At 40.6% G+C, this 24,144-nt stretch overlaps 1 protein-coding gene across 4 annotated transcripts in view; it reads left to right on the forward strand.

Annotated features, from left to right (window-relative positions):
* Window positions 1-6,773: 6,773 nt before the first annotated feature.
* ETFA (electron transfer flavoprotein subunit alpha) overlaps window positions 6,774-24,144 on the forward strand; it is a 29,877-nt gene continuing 12,506 nt past the window's right edge. For all 4 annotated transcript variants that reach the window (XR_013957745.1, XR_013957746.1, XM_080626317.1 and 1 more), the window contains exons 1-9: window positions 6,774-6,849; window positions 12,615-12,764; window positions 14,480-14,561; window positions 14,654-14,736; window positions 16,185-16,284; window positions 17,485-17,595; window positions 18,744-18,845; window positions 19,613-19,681; window positions 20,697-20,779. Coding sequence is in view for 2 of the 4 variants with exons in the window: in XM_080626317.1 (XP_080482443.1) it covers window positions 6,811-6,849; window positions 12,615-12,764; window positions 14,480-14,561; window positions 14,654-14,736; window positions 16,185-16,284; window positions 17,485-17,595; window positions 18,744-18,845; window positions 19,613-19,681; window positions 20,697-20,779 (819 nt within the window). In the remaining 2 variants the exon portion in view is untranslated. The remainder of the gene's footprint in view (window positions 6,850-12,614; window positions 12,765-14,479; window positions 14,562-14,653; window positions 14,737-16,184; window positions 16,285-17,484; window positions 17,596-18,743; window positions 18,846-19,612; window positions 19,682-20,696; window positions 20,780-24,144) is intronic.

Raw genomic sequence — 24,144 nt, forward strand, 5'->3', positions numbered from 1 at the left:
GGTAAACTTCTCCAAACTGGCACAAAGCTGTACTGCAGGCACTCACCTGCGGGAGTACAGAACAGACACCAGGCAGGTATGGTGGAGCTGGACTCGGTTTGTGACCGGGCAGGTAGGAACAGGGTGCACAGCACTGCACAGGCACTTTAGTAGAAAACTCAAAAAAAGGACTAGCCAGGGAAATGCTGAAAGCCCTGAACCTCTATGTGATGTAGGAAAAACTTGAAAATGGCTACAGGTAATGGCAACAGGCATAAACCCAGCCCAGTACCGCCACCATTTACAAACAGGTTAATTGTTGGTACCTTTGAAGGGGAGGAAGGGAAAGCACATCATAAAATTTTAGAATAATGCAGCTCAGGAGGGAGCTCCGGAAAACTGCTTTCAGGTCACTCGGAACTGCTGGAGGTATTTGCTGGTTCAAAACCAAACAGAATCTCTCCTGCCATGCCAATTCCTCCTGCTGCCCTCCACCCAGTGTCCAGAGTTCTCAGTCCCTTTTGGGGCAATTCAGGTTGGGTTGGTGTGAAAGCTGGCAGGGGCTGCCTGGCTGCAGGGTGAGGGTGGCTAACAGCGCTCCCCGCTCTCTGCAGAGCAGCTCTCTGGGGTTTGCTCCCGAATAGAAATACAAGTTCCCTCTGGAAAGGGGAAAGGGTAACAATTTTTTTGATTTGCAGCAGATTGCAAAGACAGTAAATGCTGCTTCTTTCAGAGCCAGCCATGGATTAAGTCCATAATAAAATTAAAACAGATGGAATGCAATTTCACTTACATTACAAAAAAGGACAGGAACCATCTGCAATAAGATTTAGCATTGCAAAGCTATTGTTATCATGTTACCATTAAAACCTTTGATGAAGGGTTTTCTTTTCTTTCATAACTTGTTCGTATGAAACAAATGTTTTATTTATACATCTTCCTAAGATAACCATATTTAATTTACAAAGATGACATCTCTCAAAAGAACAGACAGCTCTTGGTTCTAACATAACATGTAAAAACAAAGAAATGGTGTAAAACTCCCAATGTCAAACCACTAGGACTTGAATGAGGAGGATGTAGCAAAAGGAGAATTCCCTATCCATTTTTCCTCTAAAAACCATTTCCTTGTGTTTGGGGACAATGTTTGATACTGAAAATAGATAATTAATGAGATAATGGGATAGTGCATGTCACCTCCTGTCCAATGGGATTATCTGATGGCTAATTATGGACAGATTGTGATTAATGTGATTATGGATTGGATATTAATCTGATTCTGGCTTGATCTAGTTATGTTTTAGTCTGCTCCAAATGGTTAATTGGATCTGAGATAATAGAAATGCAGCTTGCACCAGATTTTGCCACATCAGTTGATGAAGTATCTTTTGATCTGGGTGGGTTGCAAACAATAAATTATTTACAGCTGTTGAGAAAATGACTCTTCCTTAGAATGTAGTCATTCATTTTATTTTCGAGGGCCTTTGAAAACAAAATCAATATCCTTTCTAAAAGGAGATGTTGACAAAAGAAAGGCACGTACATAACTCACAAACAAATGTGACAAAATTAAACAGTGGTTAACCCGGTGGCCTAATGTCTGGTGATGCATTTGAATTGCTATGTGGAGCTTTGGGCTCAATTCTTCTGAGACCAGCAGGGGTTGGGAGCATTGCAGGGGAAGAGAGCCCAGCTCTGGGGAAAGTGGTATTGCACAAGAGCTACCGCCAGCCCTGCTATTGATTAAGAATCAGCCATGGTAAAATGGCAAAGGGAGCCCTTGCCATTTTTTTCCCTCCGGATAAGGATTCAGACAGTTCATAGGCACAGAAAGGACTCATTGGCCCATCTCATCTGGCCTCCTTCATACCAGATCATGCAATTGGACCCAGTATTATTATTTTTTCCCCTCACAGTGAGCCTGTTAATTTATGGTTGACCTCAGTCATGTCTCCCAGAGATGCATCTGGTCTTGATGTAGCTTGCCAGTGTGGGGAGGCTGCCCCACTCCCCATGAAGCCATCCTTCTTGTTAACTACTTTCACTGAAATGGCAAATCAAGTGTGTATTTTAGATTCCACCCCAGCCACTGGATCTCCTTATGCCATTTTGTGCAGGGTTAAAGGCAATGGCTAAGTTGTAGCATCTTAAACTTCATGATAGGGCAAAAGGTGCATCAGCCTTTGTCACCAGGAGGCATAAGCTGCAGGTAACTTCACCAGAAGGTGCTCCTCTCCCAATAGGCTTTGCAATGAAGATAACAAAAATCAAGCAGATCCCAAAACACTGAAAACAGAGGCATATTGCAGCTGCAGGACTTCCACTGAAGTGTTATTCAGTGAGCTTAAACTGAAGAAAAAAGGAAAAAGCAACTTTCCCTGAAGTGCTTGCAGGCGTGGAAAAGGCCATTCCCCTGGGGTGATTTCAGGCACTACTGTCCCTGTCTCTGCTTCTTGGAACTGCTTCAGTGTGAATACAATGGCCTCTGGATTCCTCTTCAGTAGTGTAATGAGCAGAAAAAGCAGCTACCTGTTTAAAAAATAATGCTGCTATAACCTGGCAAAGAATTTTACATGCATCTCCCATTAGTGACGAGGCACGCTGCGTGCTGGAGGAGGGCCGCAGGTCACAGAACACTCATTGCAGGTGCCTGCACTGGGAGAAGAGCAGAACTCTCTCTCCTTGCCAGCATTGCTTCCCTCATCCTCCCCACAAGCCACTGCTATTCCTGGGCAGGACAAACTGCCTTCCAAGGCAACCTGAGCCTTTGCTTCCAGGAGGTATGAGCATCCCTTTTCACCCATGACCTCAGCAGGAGAAGCTTTTAACTCCTCTGCTGATCTTGTTCTCTAGGAATAGGCTGCACATGTGATGTAATGTTGCTCCCTAACTCCCTCATTACTTGATTGGTACATGTAAATGATTAGCAAGTGAGAGGAGTTTATAGGAAAGGGAAAACACCTGCCTGGGGTGTTTTTATAGGCTTAGTGTCAGTAGAAGTGTTGTCCTTGCTATGAGGTGGCTTTGGGGGAGCTTTTGCTTATAGCCCCCACTTTGGAAGTAGGACTGGTGGCATTTTTCTCTTCTAGAAGGCTGCTGTAAGGCCTCATGAAAGACTAGCTGCTGCTCTGAGACATGGAGGTGAGTGGTTGTAAGGTGGTCTAGGCAGAGGGTTAAGCACACCTGTGGTGGTGTCTTGTTTTATTATAAAGGAACTAAAATGTGAGACATGTTAAGATGTAGTTTTGTGCTAGTGGGAATGAGGATCAGAGAGCAGGACCATGGGGAGAGCTGTCCCGTGCTGTGCAGAGGGTCCTAGGTTTGTGGCTGTAGGGATGGAGTGAGTGCAATTTCTTGGGGTAACTGAACCACTTGGGTCATGTGAGCTTGCACTGCTCAGGCATGAAGTATTTCATCTTCAGAGATCTCTCCTGCTTCCAGTGTGGGTTTTTGTCCTGTCCCTCCTTGCTGCTGCCCATGCGGTGCTAGGGTGTGGGTCAGACAGCCCTGCAGAGCCGTAAGCAGGTTGCAATTGCTTTAATGTTATTGGATTTTGACAGATTAGGAGGTGAATCTTTTCATGTACTGGGGAAGCTTCCCAAATTAAGGTCTTTTAATTTATCTGAGTCAGCTACCCCCAGGGTGATTGCAGGAGGAGCAAGCAAAGGATGACCCATGTCAGAGGGGGTCATCATAGCAGTAATAAAAAATTCCTGCCTGTCGCTAAATCCCTTAGTCATGAGGCTGTATTGGCTGGATTTGATATGTTTTAATTAGGAATTATGTATTTTAAGGGAAGGAAAATCTGATTCTGGTGGAGGCATGATTACATATTTCACTTGGTTTTGCAGATAGACCAATACAGGTACCTGCTCTTGTTTGGAACCACATTTTCAAAAGTTTGCGTTGTTTGTTATTGACTTTTATTTCTCCCCCTCCCCCAGTTGTGTGAAAAAATGTAATTCCCTTCCCAATGCAGAAATTGGGTCAGCAGATCCTAATGAAATAATCCTGGATAACAATGCACTATACAAGGATCTGCTTCCACTAATTAATGAGTAATTTTTCTTTCAAAATACAAAGGTACCCTCCTTTGCCTGAAGTGGACAGTGCCTCCACCTTCAGCAGCACCCATTTGTTGTAGGTTTTACCATTTTTATTACTGTCATGCCCTAGGTGGGAAGGTCAAATAGGCAAAAAAAGCTTTTTGCCACAGTTCAGCTAATATGGATCATGCTGATATAATCCCTACCTGATTACAATTATAAGCTCCTAAAACACTGGCCATAAGTGATAAAGACTTCCTTTGTGCTTGAGGGTATAATCCGCATCAAGCCAGTTTCAATAAGGATTATGGGCATCTGAAGTGTTGCCGAGGTTTTGAACCAAAGTTATAAACAGAAAATATAATAAAAAGCCTGTCATGTCTCCCAACTGGTGACGCTACACCTTGAAATCTGATCTAAAGGGTGGTGATGTCACTCTGCTTGTGAAAATATGATCTATGCTATTAAGCCAGATGCATATTGACAGGATCTCTTTATTTCAAGCTATGATGCAATTAGGTCAATTTTGATAGTAGCTCACCTTCGTTTTGGTCTGAGGTGTTAAAAAAGCAAACTCAAATGAGAAGGGTTGGTTTGTTTTGGTGCTTTGGGATTTTTTAGGTGTATGTGTGTTGTTTCTTTTTATTAAAGATTTCATCCCCATGAGATGGACATGCTGGAAGCTGGGTTTTTGAGCTGAAAATAGGATTATGAAATTGCATGCCATGCTTCTAATGAGTAAAACACCTTAATTAAGAAGACATAATGGCCAAATTAAGTATGCCCAGGATGCTGATCTTTTGTATCCTTATTTTGCTGTTGTATTAACTAGGGTGAAGATAGGGATTTCTGTGCTGCATAAAACTTCACATTTCTGAGGAGTTATGTTGCACCTTAACCACCACTCACATGGGCAGTAAATTATTTATCTTATTTATCCTCTCTTCAAACCTGTGTCAGGGTCCTCTGATTTCAGCAAAATCATTCTTCCCCTTATCTTTATGAAACATTTGTTTGTTTTCACCTGGTCATTTGCTCAATCCAGGAGATGCAGGGGCAACCCCAGAAGCTTATTCTGTTTTCTTCATTTCTGGGGGGATGGCTGAAGGGTGGAGCAGGCCTGGGCAGAAGTTAGAGCAGCCCTGGAGCTCTATTAATCCATACAACCAGGCACAGGCCCTGAAGGAGGTTTGCTGCTTCCTTCAGCTCTTCCCTGCACAGCCATCCCTCAGGGCTTGGGGAGTTTTGGGAACGTGCTGGGGCCAGGAAGCTGGAATATGCAGCAGTGCTGCTCCTCTTCCATTATAGAGGCATCTGAGACAAACTGTCTGTTCAGATGTGCTGGTGTTGCTGGACTTGGTTAGCTTTTCTGTAAAGCAGTAGTACATTTTGGCATCTGATGTGAAAATCACGTGGCAGAATATATTTTAGAGGCAATCCTGTGCCAAGGCTGTGGCAAAGCTGAGGAGCCTTTTTGATCAATTGGCCTTTTGCTTTTTCTGGAGCACCTCAGAAATGCAGAACGAATCACTGACATGCTGCAGATCACCACGTATGCAGGGAAGAGCGGTCCAATGGCCATAATTGTTCAGGATGGGCTGGGGGTTTATTTTTTCTCTAAACCGCTTCAGCATGGGAAGGAAGAAACTGCATTTGTGGCTTGCTATCTAGTGATTTCCAGGATGGGAAGTCAGTAGGGAATATCCACAATCTGTGTATGCTCAGGGCTCCTGGGCTGGCAGGCCAGCTATTCCAGCTCATGCCAGCTTCTCCAGGACACCAGGTTTTCAGAGAGATGCAGCACATACTTTAGCAGTGAACTTGGCCTGAAAGGTTTTGCTTCATTGATTTTTTTAAATCATTTGCCACCTGGAAAAAATATCTGGAGGTATGGAAAACAGTGAGTCCCAGCATGGCCCCTGGGGCAACCTGGTGCTGTGGAAGGGGCAGACACAAAATGGCTTGGTTCTAAGAAATAAGAATAATAAATAGTAATAAAAAGGGTCTAGATATTATTCAGAGTGAATGAGCTATTGCCCAGTGCCAAGTGCAGGGAGGCAACTGTGAATCTGCCCTAGCAAGGGGATGCTGCTCTGGGCTGGTGTTACCTGAGCAGGCTTCCATGCTGTCAGACTGTTTGGGAAGCGTCCAGCCTCTTTGCTCTTGCTGTGTGCCAAAGCCACTGGGAAGGTGGCTGGGGAGACCTGGACACTGGTGGGTAGCCCTAGGCCTGGTCATTCCCCGCGGTCGGGATGGCAGCCTGCTCATGCTGCGTGGCCTCCCTCACTTCTGCTGGCCCCACAGCTGCAAATGAAGACTTTTCCTTTCTTTTTCTTCACGAGGCATGTTTTTACTGGCTTGGGCTAGTCTGGTCTGGAGCATAGGCGTTCGCGCTCCCAACTCCGCTTCCTGTTTTCTCCCTTTGACAAGCTTTAATCCTTTGCGGAAGCAGTGCGGGGGCCAGAGGCTGGTGTTAGTGGCCAGCCCGTTCGGGCGGGAAGGCGCGCGTGCCGCACTGGTGCCCATTGCCCCTCGAGGCGCTCGCGGGGACGGCTCTGCTCTACCCTTCGATACCTCCCGGGCCGAGGAGCGCGGGGCCACGAGGGCGGCCCCAGGTACCACCGCCGCCCCCCCACCCCGGCTCGGCGCTGCCCGCCCCCGCCAGTAGCCGCGGGTGCAAAGGGCGCTCTGTAGCGCTGCCAATTAGCCCGCCGCTCCGGCCAATGAGGCGGCGGGGCGGGGCGCTGCTCTCGCGAGAGCGGCGCGGAGCCGGGGTGTTGGAGCCATGTTGCGGGCGGTCGCGGCGCAGCGGCTGCGGCGGACGGTGAGTGCGGGCGGGCGGCGCGCGCCCCCTCAGCGCTGGGGCTCGGCGGCGGTCTGGTGTGGGGTGCCCGGGGACCAGGGTCGCCCCGGCTGGGAGGGCCCGTGCCCACTGGGGCAGAGGTGGGGTGGGGCACGGGGCCGAGCTCCGTCGTCGGCCCGCCCAGTCGCGGTGGCCTAGGGGGTGTCCGGGGAGCGGCCGCTGGGCGCCGCCGGGGCCGAGTTTTTCCGCAGGGCCCCGCTACTCACAGAGTGCAGCCGTAAAAAAAGTTTCCGAGTGTATGCCGGGTGTGTATGAACTTCGCAGTGCTTTTGCTGCAGGCAGGAGCTGAAGGTTGTTGTCTTGGACGTGGTTATAATGGAAGTCTTAAAGTTCTCCGAGTGCTCACTCTTTGCCGCCTTCGTACGGGACTAGCTGAAGAGGATTAATTTCCTTACAGCTGGAAAGAGGCTCTCGGGGTTCATTATTGCGAACTCTAACAATGTTAGACACTTGCGGCTCAAGGAGAGGCTTTCTGGGGTTTTGAGAGGGTTAACACAGCGTTTCTCACTCATGCGAGCGCAGCTGTGCAGAATTGTAATTGCTTTAACTATCACAGCCTGTGGACGAAGCTAATGTGAAACACTTGTTGCTCTTCGTTATTGACCTTCATACTGCTCAGCTGGGAGGAGTAATGGGCTTTTGGAGGCCGTTTGCTGCTTGTGGCATGATGGCCATGTTCCCAAATTTAACAACTAGGTGAACTCAAGGTTAGTTGGAGTTGATGATTCATGAAATGCCCCTGAATATTTGATCAGTCTTATAGCATGCACCAGGAGACACTCTCTCCACCAGAACTGTGTGTGAATAGCCCTTCTAAAACAGCTAAAGTTTTTGAACAAGTTTCTTTTTCAGCTCCCTAAGGCTTTTACAGGCATTACAGGAATGCATTAATTGGTTTCAGGTATGAAGAATGGCTTAAAAAGAGAGCAAAGGTAGACAAGGACATACATGATTTAGTTAATCTAACAACTATAAGTGTAACCATGGCCAACTCTCAATTGTTGTTAGGCTGTAGGCTTTGTAGAGCAAAGGTCTTGATGTCTCTGGTGCTCCTGGAACATATGGTACTGCTGTGTAAATAATGCTTCACTTGGAATGACTGCACAATTCAGCTTCGTGTCCTGGTAGCATGAGGTCAGCTCCTTGTTTTTCAGCCATATGCATCTATACGCACAAATGTATAAAGCCAGTAAAACATAGTGTGTGGGTAGCAATGTGATCTGCAAAAGAAGCAGAGCTAACTCCAGCACTGCTAACACTCCTACAGTTCAAGAGTGAATGTAGTCTAGAGAAAAACAGGATGTGAGAGAACTGAAAAGTGTGAGCAACTAGGAAAGGTTGGTGTTGCAGAACTTAGAAGTGAGGGCTGAGAAGGAATATGAGACTACAAGTACACAAAAGCTTGGTGCAGAGATAGGAATAAGCTGTCTAGTGAGGTCGCTTTCAATACTGTTTTCTGTATTTCACAACAGGTTTCTTGCTTTGTTTTTTATTAGTGGCTTGAACATTAATATGACTTGGACATACCTGGAGAAGTTGATTCTGCAGTACAATTTTCTATTGCTGCTTCAGTTCCTTTCTAATTTTAAATCTTTATTATGATTCTTTAAATTCTTTTTATTGGTGTTGTCTTCATTTCTTTTGCCGTTCTTTACAGTTTTAGCTGCATTTCAGTACAGGTGCTTTTAGTGTTGTGTTTGTAGTTGGTGTTTTCTGGATGTAAAAAGCTGTCTCTTAGACTTCTTCTGTAGCTGGGTCTGTATAAAGGCTGTAGAAGAAGTATTAGCTTTATTGCTAGAGCTTCCTCCTCTGTCTGAGCTTCCCAAATATATTTTCTTAAATTTATTTCAGGTTTTGAAACCACAAGACTGTCTATTAATAGAATTAGGCTCTGCTTTATTGCATAGGAATATAGCCATTATGTTCACTAATACCCCAATTCCTAGTTCCTGGAGTCAGTTCTTGGGAATTTTGCCCAGTCATAATGGGTCTCTATGAGATGCATAATTCCTACCAAGCAGCTCTCTGACTTTAATTTCTGTCCAGTTTGCTTTTACAGCTAAGAAAGTCAGCTCTAAAGATGCATTTTTGGGTCCACCTGTTAGGTGCTTTTACTTTGTGAATTTCTGTTGTGGTTAAGTTGCTGTGGTTCCAGTGGCTCTTCTGATGAGGCTGGGAGGCAAACTTCAGTCTCCGGAAGAGTGAAGTTTCTGACAGCCTATTTTATATTTGGAGTGTGAAGGCGGCATGTAGAATACACCTGCAGAAGCTCTTGTGTTTCCTGGAAAGGCTTTCTGGCCATCCCATCTTTTGTTCCTGTGTCTGCTATGTGTTACTTAAGAGAGCTTGTTCTGTGTATTGTGTTGCAGTGAGCATCCTTGGAGTGAGCTGCAGGCAGCGAACTATGGTCTGTATGGACTGCAGAGGCCACTGATACCTGTCTGCTCACCAAGCAGCAAGCAAAGATTTGCAACACTTTTGTCTGGGATTTCCCAGATGTTAATACACGTGTTTTGTAGCATATAAGCAACATATCCATGTTTAAGAAGTGCTGGGCCTGCTTCTGTGCTGTTCAAGTGACCTGTCTGTATGCTGAAAGACCAACGTGTTTGTTTTGCATTGGCATTGCTGTGAAGAGTAGATCATCTGTGCAGATTGAATGAGTACTTTGAATGTGTGGCTTATCTGTGCATTTCTAATGTTTTGCTGGAACAGTAGCAGAGTAGTCTCAGTTATTTTGTCTAAAGTCTAGAAATTCAGATACTATGCTTAATTTTTTCACGTTCTGCTTGGAAAACATTGCTGAATTTCTCAGGTGGGAAGCTAAAAGGTGCTTAGGGGAAACTTGATGACAGATTCAGCGAATCCTTTGATACTTTGCAAGTGGCTTAATTGATGGATACTGCACATCTAGGTGCCGACATGTAGGCATCTGGAAGTCAGTGGCTGGGTTTGCTTTACAGTAAATGCTGGGGGGAAATGAGAAGTGTTGGAAACTCCAGACCGTTTTTCTTAGTAAGTGTTTACTTTATTATGAACTGAATCATTGTCTGGAGTTTCCACCAGAGAGGAAATGTAAATGTTTCTGTTGTGGAGGCAACATAGATGCCTGGCTTTGATTTATATCTAAACCCAGGTGAAATAAATCTCCAGTTCTAATGGTTGCTGGCAGATGTGTTTTTCATAATTACTGGTGTGCTTGAGAAGCCACTCAATTGCCTGACTTAGGATGTTTAACTGTAGTTGATGCCTTTGGACAGCCTGATTGGTTTTCACCAAGAGCCTTCTGTGGTGCAAGCACTGAGTACTGTTCCCTCTCAATGTGTTGTTTTCAATAGTTTGGTTGTCAGCTGCTTAGGTTGTTTGCTGTTAGCTGGGTAAGTTTATACTCAACCTTCATATTTTATCTAGGCTTCGAACTAGATGTCCTGCCCAAGCACAGGTGGAGGAATTATGTCAGTGAAATAATGGGCTGTCCTTGTGAGCTGTGAGCTAGACAAGTTACTTCATTGCAGAATCCTAGTTTTCAGGATCAGATGTGACTGGATGAATTATTCTTTGCTTTTACTGCACAAGGTTTATTATAGCAAACAAAAGTCAGTTTGGTTTTACTTATTTAAAATAATTTGTCATGTGTTATTATATTAAAATTCAGACCCACATAGGAATCTTATTTGGCATCCAGGAATTTTACCCAAGATCTAGAATGTGACTTTTTTAAATCTGGTCTTACCTTTATGTCCAGAAATACCATGCAAGTAGGCATAAAATGACCTTCTGGTTTGCAGTTCCCATAATCATGTGGGATTATCAGTTTAGAAATCATGCCTAGTTAATGCTGTAATATCCAGCCTGCTCAAGCAACATACATTATTCTTTTTGGCTTAAAAAAAATAAACAACCAACAAACAAAACAAACAAACAAAAAAAAAAAAAACCTGACAAAAAACAACCACTGTTTGGGGTTTTTTTTGTTTTGTTTTGGTTTTTTCCCCAGTTTGTTCTAGAATTGCTTGACAGGATGATACAGAGCTCCTCTGGTGGTGCAGTACTTATTTACGGAAAGGCTCATAATACAGTCAGAATTAAGTGGGTGTTTAAAATGCGTGTGGCTCCCTTTGGAAATTTGAAAACTTCAGAACCTTTCAGGAGTGTGGTTCACTTTGCCCTGCAACACAACTATAAATCATTGGAAAAGTGGGGGTTTTGCCACAAAAGCATGGATTTATTCTTCAAACGGTGACTAAAATCTCATAATTTTTATTGCAAATGTATGAAATGTAATCAAAAATACAGTGTCTGATCTGTATTGGCAATAAATATTTTGTTACTGGCAATTGGCTTCAAGCAGTCTCAGAATCTTTAATCGTTAAGTATAAAAGATGTAATGCAGAGCACTTCTGTAAGATGCCTTGTTGTTTTAATCCAAACAACAACTTAGAGTCCTGATTCTGCAGAAACTTACCTTTGTATTTATACATTTACTCTGTATTAGCTTCACTGTAGTACTTGGAATCTGTGTCCTCTGAGTGAGGCTTAGCATGTTGGTAGGCTTTGTGTGGGTAAGTCCAACTTTTAGCCTCTCAGATTGTCTAAAGCTTTTTTTCCAGTTTAAGTGGTGGGTATTTGGCATGAAGGAAGATGGGGTCAGAATATGTGTTTTAAAAAGTAGCATTTGGTTATGCAGTCTGTAGCATTGTGTTACTATTCGTGCCATGGTCATATTAATGAATACATTTTGGTTTCCATGTGTTACATTACACTGATCATAACTTGAGTGTTGATTTAGGCTTTATTGTAGGATACGCTGAGACTTGAAGGATAATAGTCCCATTCCCATCCCAAACCCTTTCCCTGTGTTAGTATTAGTCTTGGAGGAATAATGCTTTTTCCAGGTTCACTCTGAAAATTAGAGAGGAAAGTCTCAGAGCTTAGGATATTTTGGTTTGGTTTCATGGTAATTCTTTGCTTCACCTCAGCTTTTTTTTTTTCCTTTCATGTTTTGCTTTAGAATTTAAAATCTGTGTGTGGATCATGAATTGGGGAAATCATTATTTAAGGACCATTAAATTATGGTGGTAGACTAAGTGGCCAAGTGTCAAATGTTTTAAAGGAGAGCAGGAGAAAAAAATGCTTACCAACAGTTCTATCAGTGTGTTTTCAGGCTGTGAGCCCTTGCTGCTTATTTGCCATCCTGCCATTGTATGCAATTTTGCCTTTTTAAATAACTAATCTAAAAAGTGTCTTCTGTAGCTAGAGTTTGTCTAAAACATATAGTAAAAACCCCAAACTACTCTTAAAAAAAAATAAATCCAAAACAAACACCCAAATGCCCCCAACAAACCAGCCTAATCCAAAGAAACCCAATTGGTAGATATTGATTTGCTACCCTTGATTTCCTTCTGTCTTAGTCTTGTTGGTCTAATCTTCACTTTTCGAGGTACTTAGTTAAGGTGATCAACTGAGTTTGAGTGTAATTTATTAAAATGTTTTTCTTAATATGTTCAGTGTTTTCCTGCGGAGTTTTTAATCTAAACACAGCATGTTATAGATAGACATGAAACTAGCTTATGCCTTTTTTTTTGCACCTTATGTATTGTGCTTGCTTAATACATATTATTTAAATCCAGCCTCTTGTTTGACAGCAGCATTTTACAGTCTATATAACTGATAACTTACTGTGAAGCTAAGTATCAGACTCCTCTCTCTCTCTCTCTTTCTTAAAGGCATCGCTGGTCCAGAGGTTTCAGAGTACGTTAGTCATAGCAGAACACAACAATGAGACTGTCACACCCATTACACTAAATACCATCACTGCGGCAAAACGTCTTGGAGGTGAAGTTTCTTGTTTAGTAGCTGGTACCAGCTGTGACAAGGTAGGAAATGGTATTTTCATACAAACAAAATAATGAATGCACTGAAACAATACTTGGCAGCATCTTGGTCAGCCTGAAAAATAATCTGTAGTGAAGAGGAACTGTGCCAGGAATTGCTAATCTGCTGGAAATGTCTGGCACTTGAACTGCTTCTCTTCTTGAGTGAAAATGTGGGTATGGATTTCATTTCAGGAGGAATACCAATAATTTTGATTGTTATAAGCTTATGCAAGCAAATTTTTATAGGACTAAAGACAAATGACTTTTAAAACAATATTTCCTCGTGAAGTCCAAAATGCAAATTGTGCAGCGCTAAGAACTTGGAAAGAAGTTTTGTTCAGGTAGACACCAGCAGAAATGAAACAGCACAGTGACAAACACGGCTTCTGAGCATCTCAGTCTTACTAATCAGCTGCTAGTTGCATAGTGAGTGTATTTGCAACCTAAAATTCTGAAATTAGTGCTTCTTGGCTTTATAGCTCACATCTAAAAAGCTTCTTGTCTGTTAGCTGTTGTAATTTTTATGTGCAAAATGTAGAGACAGTGTAGCTAATATGTTAGTGACATTTCTATTCAGTGTGATGTATTCTTGTGTAAACAGCAAAAGTACAAATTTTGCCTAATATTTTTCATATTAGGCTATTTATGAATTGTTATTCTAAAAGTAATATGTAGTATCTGATGCAGGAGGCATACTTAGGGCAGCTAGTTCACAAATAAGTGGAGAAACCTCAGTGGCTATTTTAAACTGAGACCCAGGTGTTTGAGGTGGAGATCTGGAAAAAATAGTTATCTAGATCAAGAAAATAAAAAAAATGAGTTTTGCCTGAGATGTCTGGTTTTGTGTTTCCCTATTCTTCAACACTTGCATAGTGGAAATATGATTGGGAACATTTTGTTTGGCTTTTAACAGTAAGTATATGGTGTCTGTTTGGCAATGTATGTCATTCTGGGAAACAGTATTTTACAAACAGAGGTTGATTTTATTTGGGGTTTTTAAGTTTCTTTGCAAGATCTGTATTGATAATACAATAGAGACAGTTATTCAGATTCTGGAGCATTTTTGCTTATTCTTGTTAATTTTTGAGGGTAAACTGATACTCGGCAAACTCGGTGTTAGTTCTGCGACAATGCATGTGTTTTCTAGGCAATGCTGTTAGTCCTCTGATTTGCAACAACCCTTTTATCATTTAAACTTCTGCAAATCTAAAGGAAAAAAACTGCATAAATACAGAATTGAAAATATACATCACATCAGTAGGCAAAGGATTGCTCCTAAAATTTGGACAAAGTTCCTAACATTGCTGTACATTTATGTTTGCGTTGTATATTTGCATGGTAGATACTGACTGATTTAAGAGAAAGTAGTTGATGATTATATCAGGACACTGAGCAGTAATCCTCAAGTGTTACCAGCTGTTGAAATAAGTGAGATCACTGTGTAATCCTTTGTACAGGAGGGAGGCTGTCCTAGGTTTGATTTGCTTTGTAGTTTTCATGTTTACAAAATTAATTCTCATTATCCTGTAAGGCGCACTGTGCCGTGATCACAAGATCTGCATTTTGTTCCATCAGGCTTCTTCGATTCTGAAATTCATGTACTTTTGTGTTCCAGTTTTAACTCGTCTGTAGGCTGTGAGCAATTGGTAGCAGGGACTTTTGTTGTTTGTTTGTAGTACCTGTACAAGCTAATGATAATTCATCTGTAATCATAGGTAGCACAAGAAGTCAGCAAAGTGCAGGGTGTTGCAAAAGTTCTGGTGGCTCAGCATGATGCATACAAGGGATTTCTAGCAGGTGAGAGTGCTTCTTACTCATTGACAAAAGAAACAGTGTTTATATTTGCAATTGATAGTTGTAAATTTTGAGTAATATATTTTTATCCTCAGAGGAGCTGACTCCCTTGGTTGTGGAAACTCATAAAAAATATAATTACACCCACATTTGCGCTGGAGCATCTGCCTTTGGAAAGGTAAGTAGATCAAAGTGCATCAAAACTTTCCTGTGGAAAAGGGACAGGCACTGTTGCATGTAAAAGTATGAATCAGAGGAGTCAGCCACGGACAGCTTTGAGTTTGCAGAAACTTACTAGTTAGAAACACTGTTGTCTGAGGTTTATTATGGGCTGACTCGAGCAAAGGAAAAGTGTAGAAGTGTTCAGTGGTAACCAGCTAGTTCTGAGTACAAAAGGCAAAATGTACAACAACATGAATTAGCTGAAGTGATCTGAAAGCATTATGAAAATCGCACAGTATGTTGAGATGGTAATTGTATGATTTGCATGTTGAAATGAAAGCGTGCAGACCTGTTGGAAGTAATTTTTTTGGGGGGGGAGGGAATTATATCTATCTTGTAAGTCACGTACATTGAAATGTCTGTAAATATATAAATAACAGACCCAAGTCCTAGCAAAGATGGCTTTTAATGGAAATAGAGTTTTTCAAGACTTGTGTTTGAAGAAGTGTGTTTCGAAGTGTGCGGAGAGCCTCCTTACTAACAGTCTGGTCAGCTTTGTGGTGCAGCTAAACTGAAGTAAAAGGAAACTTCTGGGATCTTGCAGATGTAGGATCAGTGATGCTGTTAGCCTTCTGTCTGACTACTTCCACTTCAAAGCAGTATCAGTCTGTATGCTTGCGGGTTTTTTTTTGTTTTGTTTTTTTTTTTTTTAAGAGAAATCTGTACGTAAGTTAAGTCTTAGAGGCTTTTATTTTTTCTCTTTAGTTTTGATCTAAAGTATCTTAGTAAAGGTTAATGGCTTTTGCCTTAAAGCTTATGCTCCTGTTTTTAAGTGCTTCATGTGAGTAAAGATGTGGGCCCTTTGTGTTTTACCAGATTAGGAGGGGGACAAAAAGCAAGCAAAGCTCTTGCTGTTACTAATTTTTTCATGATTTATGTTGCTCTTTTTATTCTCTTTCCCATTCCTAAGGTGCTAAGAAATTTTCTAGAGTCCATTTCAGAACAGGCAAATAACATTTTAGTATGAATTTTTTAAATAATATTTTTTGGCTCTTAGATAAAAACCACCACACTCTTCCCCTATTGTCTCTGGTAACTAGCTTCCGAAAAATACCCTATTTTTTTTCCCTTGGAGTGCCAAGAGTTCAGCAATCCATCATTGTCAGTATTCTGAGCAAATTACATCTATATTCAGTTTTCAACTATTGAAGCAAATAAGCCTCCTAATTTAAGATACTGAATTAAGGGTTTACTTACAGTAAGTCTCATAAAATGTCTAATGTTATTGCAATAATGGGTTTTTATTTGGCTGCTAAAGCTATGTGAGTAGCCCTACAAAAATCTTAGTTGTTTGTGCCTTTGTACTTACAGACAGCATTATGTGAAGTTAAAATTGGGACAGCAAGTATTCTTTTACAGACCACGTATGTTTCACTTTGCTGACTTTTCATCTTTAACTTCTAGAATCTTATTCCCAGAGTGGCTGGCAAACTTGATGTTGCCCCTGTTTCTGACATTATTGAAATTAAGTCACCAGATACCTTTGTGAGAACTATCTATGCAGGTGGGTAATCACAAAGGCATGTGGTATTTGTGCAATAAAAGACCCAATACTAATAACTTCTCTACATAATCCTGTTGTTAGACCACTGGAATATGATAGGAATTTTCACTTTACACTCTGAATCGCTGTGGCTCATAAAAATGAAATCTGGGGATGGACATGATGTTCCATGGGTGAGAAAGCAAGTAATCTCGACAATTTTGGTACTGTCAGCAGCCAGCTCTATCACTTCACTTAGTAGAATTTGGTAATCTCCTTTATACATTCTACATTTGTTAGTGTACTTCTGATCTGATTTTGTAAAACATCAGACCGTAAGTTCATTGTCCAGCTTTATTTAATATGACTAGCATTAGTTCTGATTTAAGATGCCACAGGGTTATTTTTCCTAATTAGAAAGACATTAAACTAATTATTTATAATATTAAATTGGCTTAATTTACAATTCTTTTTTCAGTGTTGTTTCTCTGATGCTTGTCTGAGACTGTGTTTTAATTTTGGTATGAGCTCATTAGCTTGCTTTTCTTAATTTTGCTGTACAAGATGGTATCATATACCAGTGTGATACTACATTTTGAGTTACATTACCAGAACATGATTTTTGTGTTGCTCTTTTAAGTTGCTTCCCAGTAATTCACAGTTTTGAGATGACTTTGTTTATGAATAGCTGGTGTTGCAGCATTTTTCTCTTTTAGTGTTCCCTACAGCCTCCAATGTGAAGTAAATACCATGTATTATATATTACTGAGAGAAACAATCTCACAGGTAGTAGGGGCAGGCCTTATTGTCTTCTCGTGAATTCATGTGGCAGGATAAAAGATCTACTATGAATTATAGGCACTCTTTATGTTAAAGTATGACACTTGTTTGGCTTTTTTTTTCCCCTGTCTGAAATTTACAAGCTCGTCCATAAGAGATGATCTGAATGCTTTGTATCATTTAAAAGCAGGATTTGTTATCATACTTAAGAAACATGGAGCTAAAAAGTAAATGAAAATATTTAAAATTTATGTTTATCAAGTGCCTGACTTTCAAGCTTTAGTTATCTAAAACTGCAGTTTTGGGAAGTAACTTTCTGACTGTTACCTCTTCTTGTAGAACTGCTGATGTGTTTCTAATACTAATTTTATTTCTTTTTTAAAAAGCCTAGTATGTCCGATATCTTGTTGAAGAATATAATGTGACCCTTTCTTTTCTTAGGGAATATTCTTTGCACATTGCAATGTGATGAAGCAGTTAAAATATTCACTGTGCGGGGAACTTCTTTTGAGGCTGCACCAGCAAGTGGTGGTAGTGCCAGTTTAGAAAAGTGTGAGTATTTGTTCTGGTATTTTGTTGCTTCATGTGATTAGAGTTTTGCTCATGGCATAGTAAAACGTTTTGTAGAAGTATTTGTTAAAGCAAACTGTCATAAATCTAGCTTTATGATTTTAATATGGGTACTTTACACTTTTCATTGACCAGAAATGAAATTGTATGTGGTGAAATCTGTTTCACTCACTGTTTAAACATCTGACACTGCAATCTTGCCACTAGTTACAGCTGTTTCAATAGCCAGATCGGTTTTCAAAGCAAGATTGAGTGGGGGAAAAGAAAAAAAAAAAAAAAAAAAGTGGCTGGCTAGCCACAGGTTTTGTTTAATTGCTCATATTTCAATCAAGATAGGTCACTGCAATGTCTAGCTAAATTAGTAGCAGTTTAAATTGCTTTGAGAACGCCCAGTTGTTGTTTTAGATCATTTTTAACTAAACCAGGTTAAATTATTATTTTAATAAAGCCAGTGTAGCTTTGATGATAGAGAAATCCTGTCACAGAATCACAGAATATTTGAGGTTGGAAGGGTCTTCATGATCACATAGTCCAACCCCCCTGGAGCAGGTTGCTCAGGATTGTGTTCAGTCAGGCTTTGGGTAACTCTACAGGTGGACACTCTGGGCAACCTGTTCCAGTGTTTGACCACCTCTGCTGTTTTCTTTTCTGTGGGCCATTTTATGACTGTGCTGTAAATCCAGCAGAGACAGTCATTAGTAATGTGCTGCATGTGTGTGAGCTCCAGTCCTCAGATTTTTGTGGGTGGCTTAGTACCTGCTCCCAAACCATCCTGTATTTCCTAAATCTCTGGATGTAAGGAAACAAATGCTACTTGATACTTGAGATTAGCATAGTGTGTTACTTAATTGGCTTGTTTGCTTGTCTTAATAAGAATCAGATTTATTATGCTGGGTTGATAGCGATGTAGTATACAACAGACCTTTAATTTTAGTGCAGTTCATACTATAGGTTACTTAAACATAACTAACAAAAGAAGCTTTTAACTCGGGGACAGAGCAATTACTGGTAGTGGGTAGAATTGGTTATGGAGTGAACTCTGCATGAAGTTTAAGATCAGATTTGAAGTGTTGAAATTATACATTTGATCTCTTTTCTTGCGGGTGTTTTTATTCATCTGCTGAATGCAGTAACCCCTCCACCGCCTGTTGGTCTGTCTGAATGGATTGAGCAGGAGCTGACAGAAAGCGATCGACCAGAGCTTACTAGCGCAAAAGTGGTTGTGTCTGGTGGTAAGTAGATAATATGAAAACTGTGCTATGTTGCATTTAAATAATGGTACATCTTGATTAAATAATCTGTGGCAGAACACTACAATGTCATATGTTAATAAAGATATAAATATTTATGATGTAGTTCTTGCACGAGGGCCAGTGGGAACACACCCAACATGTATGTTTTGTGAAAAGTCAAAGCATGAGTTTAACATATGCTTGTAGGCTTTTTAAGAACATTGTCATATTTGGTGAGTCCCTTTAATATTATAGCAATATGAAGTGGTTTTAGTTCCAAGTCTGTCATGTTAAAAATTGTTGTTGATTGTTAGAGACAGTCCAGATGTTATTGTGTAATGGCTCTAATGATTTTAAAGTCATTATGCTTGTATTCTGCTCTGCAGGTATAAAGGGATGGACTGTGATTTTTATTGTATGCCTAGGGCTAAAAAATTATCCTTTAGTTATCCCGCTAGAGAGGTTTGTACCAGCAGAGGGAGCACAAATTAGTAAAAAAAAAAAATCCTGTTCCTCTGATTTCAGAGAATGATCTTGATGGTGCTGCGTGCAGGAAGTAAACCAGACAGTGCTGTTGTGTTATACATATGAAATAATATTAATCACAAAGACAAAAGCTAATTCTCCAAATATTCAGTACTATTTAGTAATGTATTGAAAACTATCCTATGCAAGTGTATATTTGTGCCTTTGCAAATACTTACGGAGAAAGTTTGTGTAGACAATAAAAAAGTTTTTTATTATCTTCTTTTTTCTTAACTTTTAAGGGAGAGGCTTGAAGAGTGCTGAGAACTTCAAGTTGTTATACGATCTTGCGGATCAATTGCATGCTGCAGGTAAACTTCTTTCCCTCTTTTTTTTTTTTAACCCTGGTTATGTTTAAAAAGGTCACATGAAAACCAGCATTCATATTAAGGTCTTTTATTTTCATGTGTCAAAAAAAAAATCCCATTAGTTTAGAGTTATAGATCAAGTTTTGTCTTCTCCTGGTGGCCAACTGTGTATGTAAATGCTTGTGTATGAAGCAGAATACTAAACTGTAATATTCCCTGTCCTTTGCAAATTCAGCAAGTGAAGTTGTATAAATTAAGAAATGGTCTTAGCTCGCTTTAAAGAGCTGATACTTTTTTCATGTATCCTCGCATGCTGCTCCTTTATAGAATACCTTTTGCAGCTCTTGTGCTTTGACTGGCTCTGTCTTTGCTATGCTTTTGTATCAACAGGAGAAAACTGACCCTGTACAGTGTTTCAGCAAAATATTTTAAGTAAAGGTTGGGAGAGGTGGAGGAACCGCTTGCATTAACACTTAAACTACATTAATTTTAGATTTCACATGTAAAAATAAATCTGTAGTTCTACATGAATAGCTTTGTAAATTGGTGGCTTCACTAACTCAATGTCTGTGTGGCATTTTCAAGTTTCCTTTGATATTTCTCTTTACTGTGTCTGACTTCTGAGCTCTTGTAGCAATGTAAGATGGCACATGTGTTCTATTCAAACTGGGGGAACATTATGGGAAGGCATTTATGGGAAAATCCTCTTTTGACAGAGCAGCAAGAGAAAATAATGGAAATATGCCAGACTGCAATCCTTGGGTTTAAATATATGGCCCTTTAGTACTGGGAGTAAGGATTTCCTGTTGCTTATGAAGTGCATTAGCACTTAGTATTTGGAAGTTTCAGCCAGTGGTATAGAGAGGGATTACTATAAGAGCTTTTAAGAGGGAAGTTTCTGAATGCATGCCCTTTGAGTGTGGGACTCTTCAGTAAAATACATGTGCTTTTATGGTGATAGAAATCTGGCTCGCTAATATTTTAAAAGAAAACATTGGAAATATTTTCTTTCAACTAGTTGGAGCTTCCCGTGCAGCTGTTGATGCTGGCTTTGTTCCTAATGACTTGCAAGTTGGACAGACGGGCAAAATAGTAGCACCAGTAAGTATAGAAATCTCTTTTGTGATAGAGTTGGGATGTTTTCTAGCATGCATATTCCTTCAAAGCAAATGCTTAAAAATGAGCCAAGTCTTAATGCTGAGCCTAGCAGGAAAATCTTAGCTTGCCCGTTGTGATACTGTCGCTTGACTGTGCCTTTGCAAAGCTATGCAAGCTGTGATGTGCATCTCTACCGTGGGTCAGTTGGGAAGTGTTTTGTTGTAGGCTGTGCATGCTGGATTCTTTCATAGTTGCCTGTGCTGCGCCTTTTTAACTTCTTCACACTTCTCACTGATATGCTAAAACATGTTTTTACCAATATAAACTTGAAATTATATTGGTATGTTGCTTGATCTCTGAGGAGCGTGATTTTGTTTCATTTACAGGTGATGATTTATTGTTTAAAGTTTGGTAACCATAGCTGGGTTATTGCAGTGCATTGTAAGCAGAACTTTTCGTAAGAGATGAAAGTGCGAGAAACTTGAGAGAAATAATCTACAGGTTGGTTGCTGTGAAATATAAAGAAGAGCATATTCTCATAAGCAGCTTACTGTTGGGAAATAACCTGCTGCTTATCTTTTCTGCTATGCATCCTGATATCACAGGGGCCTAATTCCTATCCCTGCGTTGTTTGGCTCTAGTGTGGGCTTTTCTGTCATGTACAAGTCTGAGACTGCCTTCACGGTTCTTGTGACCTGGGTCCACAGATAAAGCACACTTGAGCATTTGTATGTAGGAAGGAACAAATATAGCGCATCTCGGTGTGGGGTAGAATGTGTGCTAGCACATACTGAGGTGCAGTGATCATGTATGTGAGTAGAATTGTGGCTCAGAATGTGGGCAGGTATGTCAATCTGTCAGATGTACACTTTGAGCTACATAATCGAATAAACATTTAGCCTTTCAGTTCTCTTTGAAAGTATGGCAACAGAAGGCACCAAGGAGCAACTTCTTGCTTGTTAATGGTTTAATGAGAGCAGAAATGGAGAGTGAGCTGGAACTTAGTAGAGAAACTTGTCATATTTCAACTGATGCATTTACAAAATCCCAGTAATATAAATAATACTGAAAAGCTGTACATATCCAAAGTCTTGATAGTATCTGAAATGTTTTGCCATTGTACCATTAAGAGCTGCATATTCAGGAACTTGAAACCATGACTTATTTTTTCAGTAATACATCTAATAGAGTTAAGCAGTGCTTGAAAATATCAAAGACAGGAGCCTGCAATTTCTGGAGTCTCTTGTCAGTTCTGCTTGCTGGGTTGTCTTGAACAAGATACTTTGTATATCTGAGTTTCTCTGTCTTGAAACCTGGATAGAGATGTTTGCTGCTTGGTCCTCATCAGAGGCCATTTGATGGTAGCCTTGTAGGGCTAAGTGGAGCTATTTTTAGGCAAACTAGTGTTTAATCTATAAATCTATATGATAACCAACTGCTACAGAAACCAGCTTCTGAGAAACAGAACTATTGATAAGACTTAAGGTCCATTTGGTTGCATATTGTGTCCTTCCAAAATCTTGATAGCAATGATTTTAACCTCAGCTGTGGAAGGAAATTGTGAAGCTTCACAGATGATAAATGCAACCCTAACTCTTTTTTCTGGTGATGTCTTTCTTTAGAGAATAGTATGCAATTGTTACAGGTTTTATAGATGTAGTACAAGACAGCTGTAGCCCCCAGCTAATACTTTCTCTTTTCTAAGAGAACATTTATATTTGAATACAGTGCACTTTCTTTAGATCACACAGTAGGCCTGAGGTGCAGCATACTGCAGCTGTAGGTCTCAGCAAGCTAATCTGCACTAACTCAGTAGGTGTTAACTGTAGCACACATGGAATTTGCAGGTTCTGAAGGCAGCAGAGCTAGCAGCATGAGGCAATCTTTAGTTGGTTGTTCATAACCAAACCTTTGAAAACCAGGGAGTGAGTTAAGTGTCATTTAGTTTCAGATTTTGAAAGGGCATGAGATGAGACTGACCATCTTAGTTTTTCACTACCCAAATAGCTGTTAATGAAGTGGAGAATGCTGATTTGAAGACAGCTCATCTCTGGTTTGTGTGTCTTGAGGCTCCAGAATGAACACTCCAGAGTCAAGGGCATATAAACAGTTATATTGAAACAGAAAAGGCTAGTTTTTGGCGAAGATACAGTGCTATGACTTGCCACAGATGACTCATGGCAACATTTGAAAGTCATCAGAACATGCAGCCACACCATAGGATCCCATCAGTGTCATCACTGCCATCTTCTAGAGGATAGTTAAAATAGCCATGAGTTGGGACTGACTAAAGAATGCTTAAATGATCTGAACTGTCACAGTTGTGTGATGCTATGCTGTTATGCCAGCAGGTTGATGCATTTCTCTCTAATCTCCCTTCTTAACAAATATTAAGTAGTGGGTGGTGCAAAGTACTGAAAATTGTAAGCCCTCTCTTTCAAATTGTTCAAGTATTACTTGTGGATCTTAAAATATATACAAGGACAGCATACAGTGGCTTAGAAGTATAGAAAATATTCTGTTAATTGTATTGATAGTGTAAGTTGAGTTGCTGGCTGGGTATTCAGTGTGCTGGGATAGGTATCTTAAATAGGAGGCTGTTTAAATCTGCAGATTCATAACTTCACCTTCCTAATTCTAACTATCTTTTTGGTGCTTTAGCTAGAAAATTATTCTGTGTAGTGGAAGATAAATTTCATATAAAGGAGTAGAACTGAACTTTCTTGGTCAGATCAAGAGTGCACTGGCTATTTTAACAGTCCTCTAGAAGATGACTGCTTGCTTTTCCTATGAGGTACGCTTGGTCTAGATCAGGGAGAGCTCATGACTTTTTACCTGGAAAATTTGAAGCAGCCTTGTACATTGGTTAGTTTCACTCACAGACCTGAGTTCGGTGTTTAGTTTTGAGCTGTAGTGGACATGGTGCACACACTCCTGACTGCATGGGTTTTAAGCAGGAGAAGGATCTTGGAGTTTGAGCCATACTTGCTCTCCTATGCAGCTGTTGGTTTCTGATGGGAAAGAATCCTAGAGTATGTGCTTCCTCTTCTGTTAACAGTATGTTGCCCAGTCTCAGTGGAGGATTGGAATGCATTGTTTTTAAAGGTCTCGAATTGGGTCATTTTGGAGACTGCAGAAGGGTAGGAGTTAGTTACAAGCTCTGGAAGAGGGGAGGTACTTCTGCTGCTTTTTGGGTTTTGTGTGTGACTACTGGGAAGTGCTTCTTTGCTGAGCATTGGGTAAGAAGGTAATGATATGAAAGATCTGCTTATTTCTTCCTGTGTGCCTTTGATTGTGGATTTGAAGGAAGAGTTAATTTTAGTCATTGGTCCTCCAGTAATTCTGTGACTGGCTTCAGCTGTTAAAGA

Source organism: Psittacula echo (genome assembly GCF_963264785.1).
Source record: "Psittacula echo genome assembly, chromosome: 10".
In the NCBI taxonomy this organism is placed as follows: Eukaryota; Metazoa; Chordata; class Aves; order Psittaciformes; family Psittacidae; genus Psittacula; species Psittacula echo.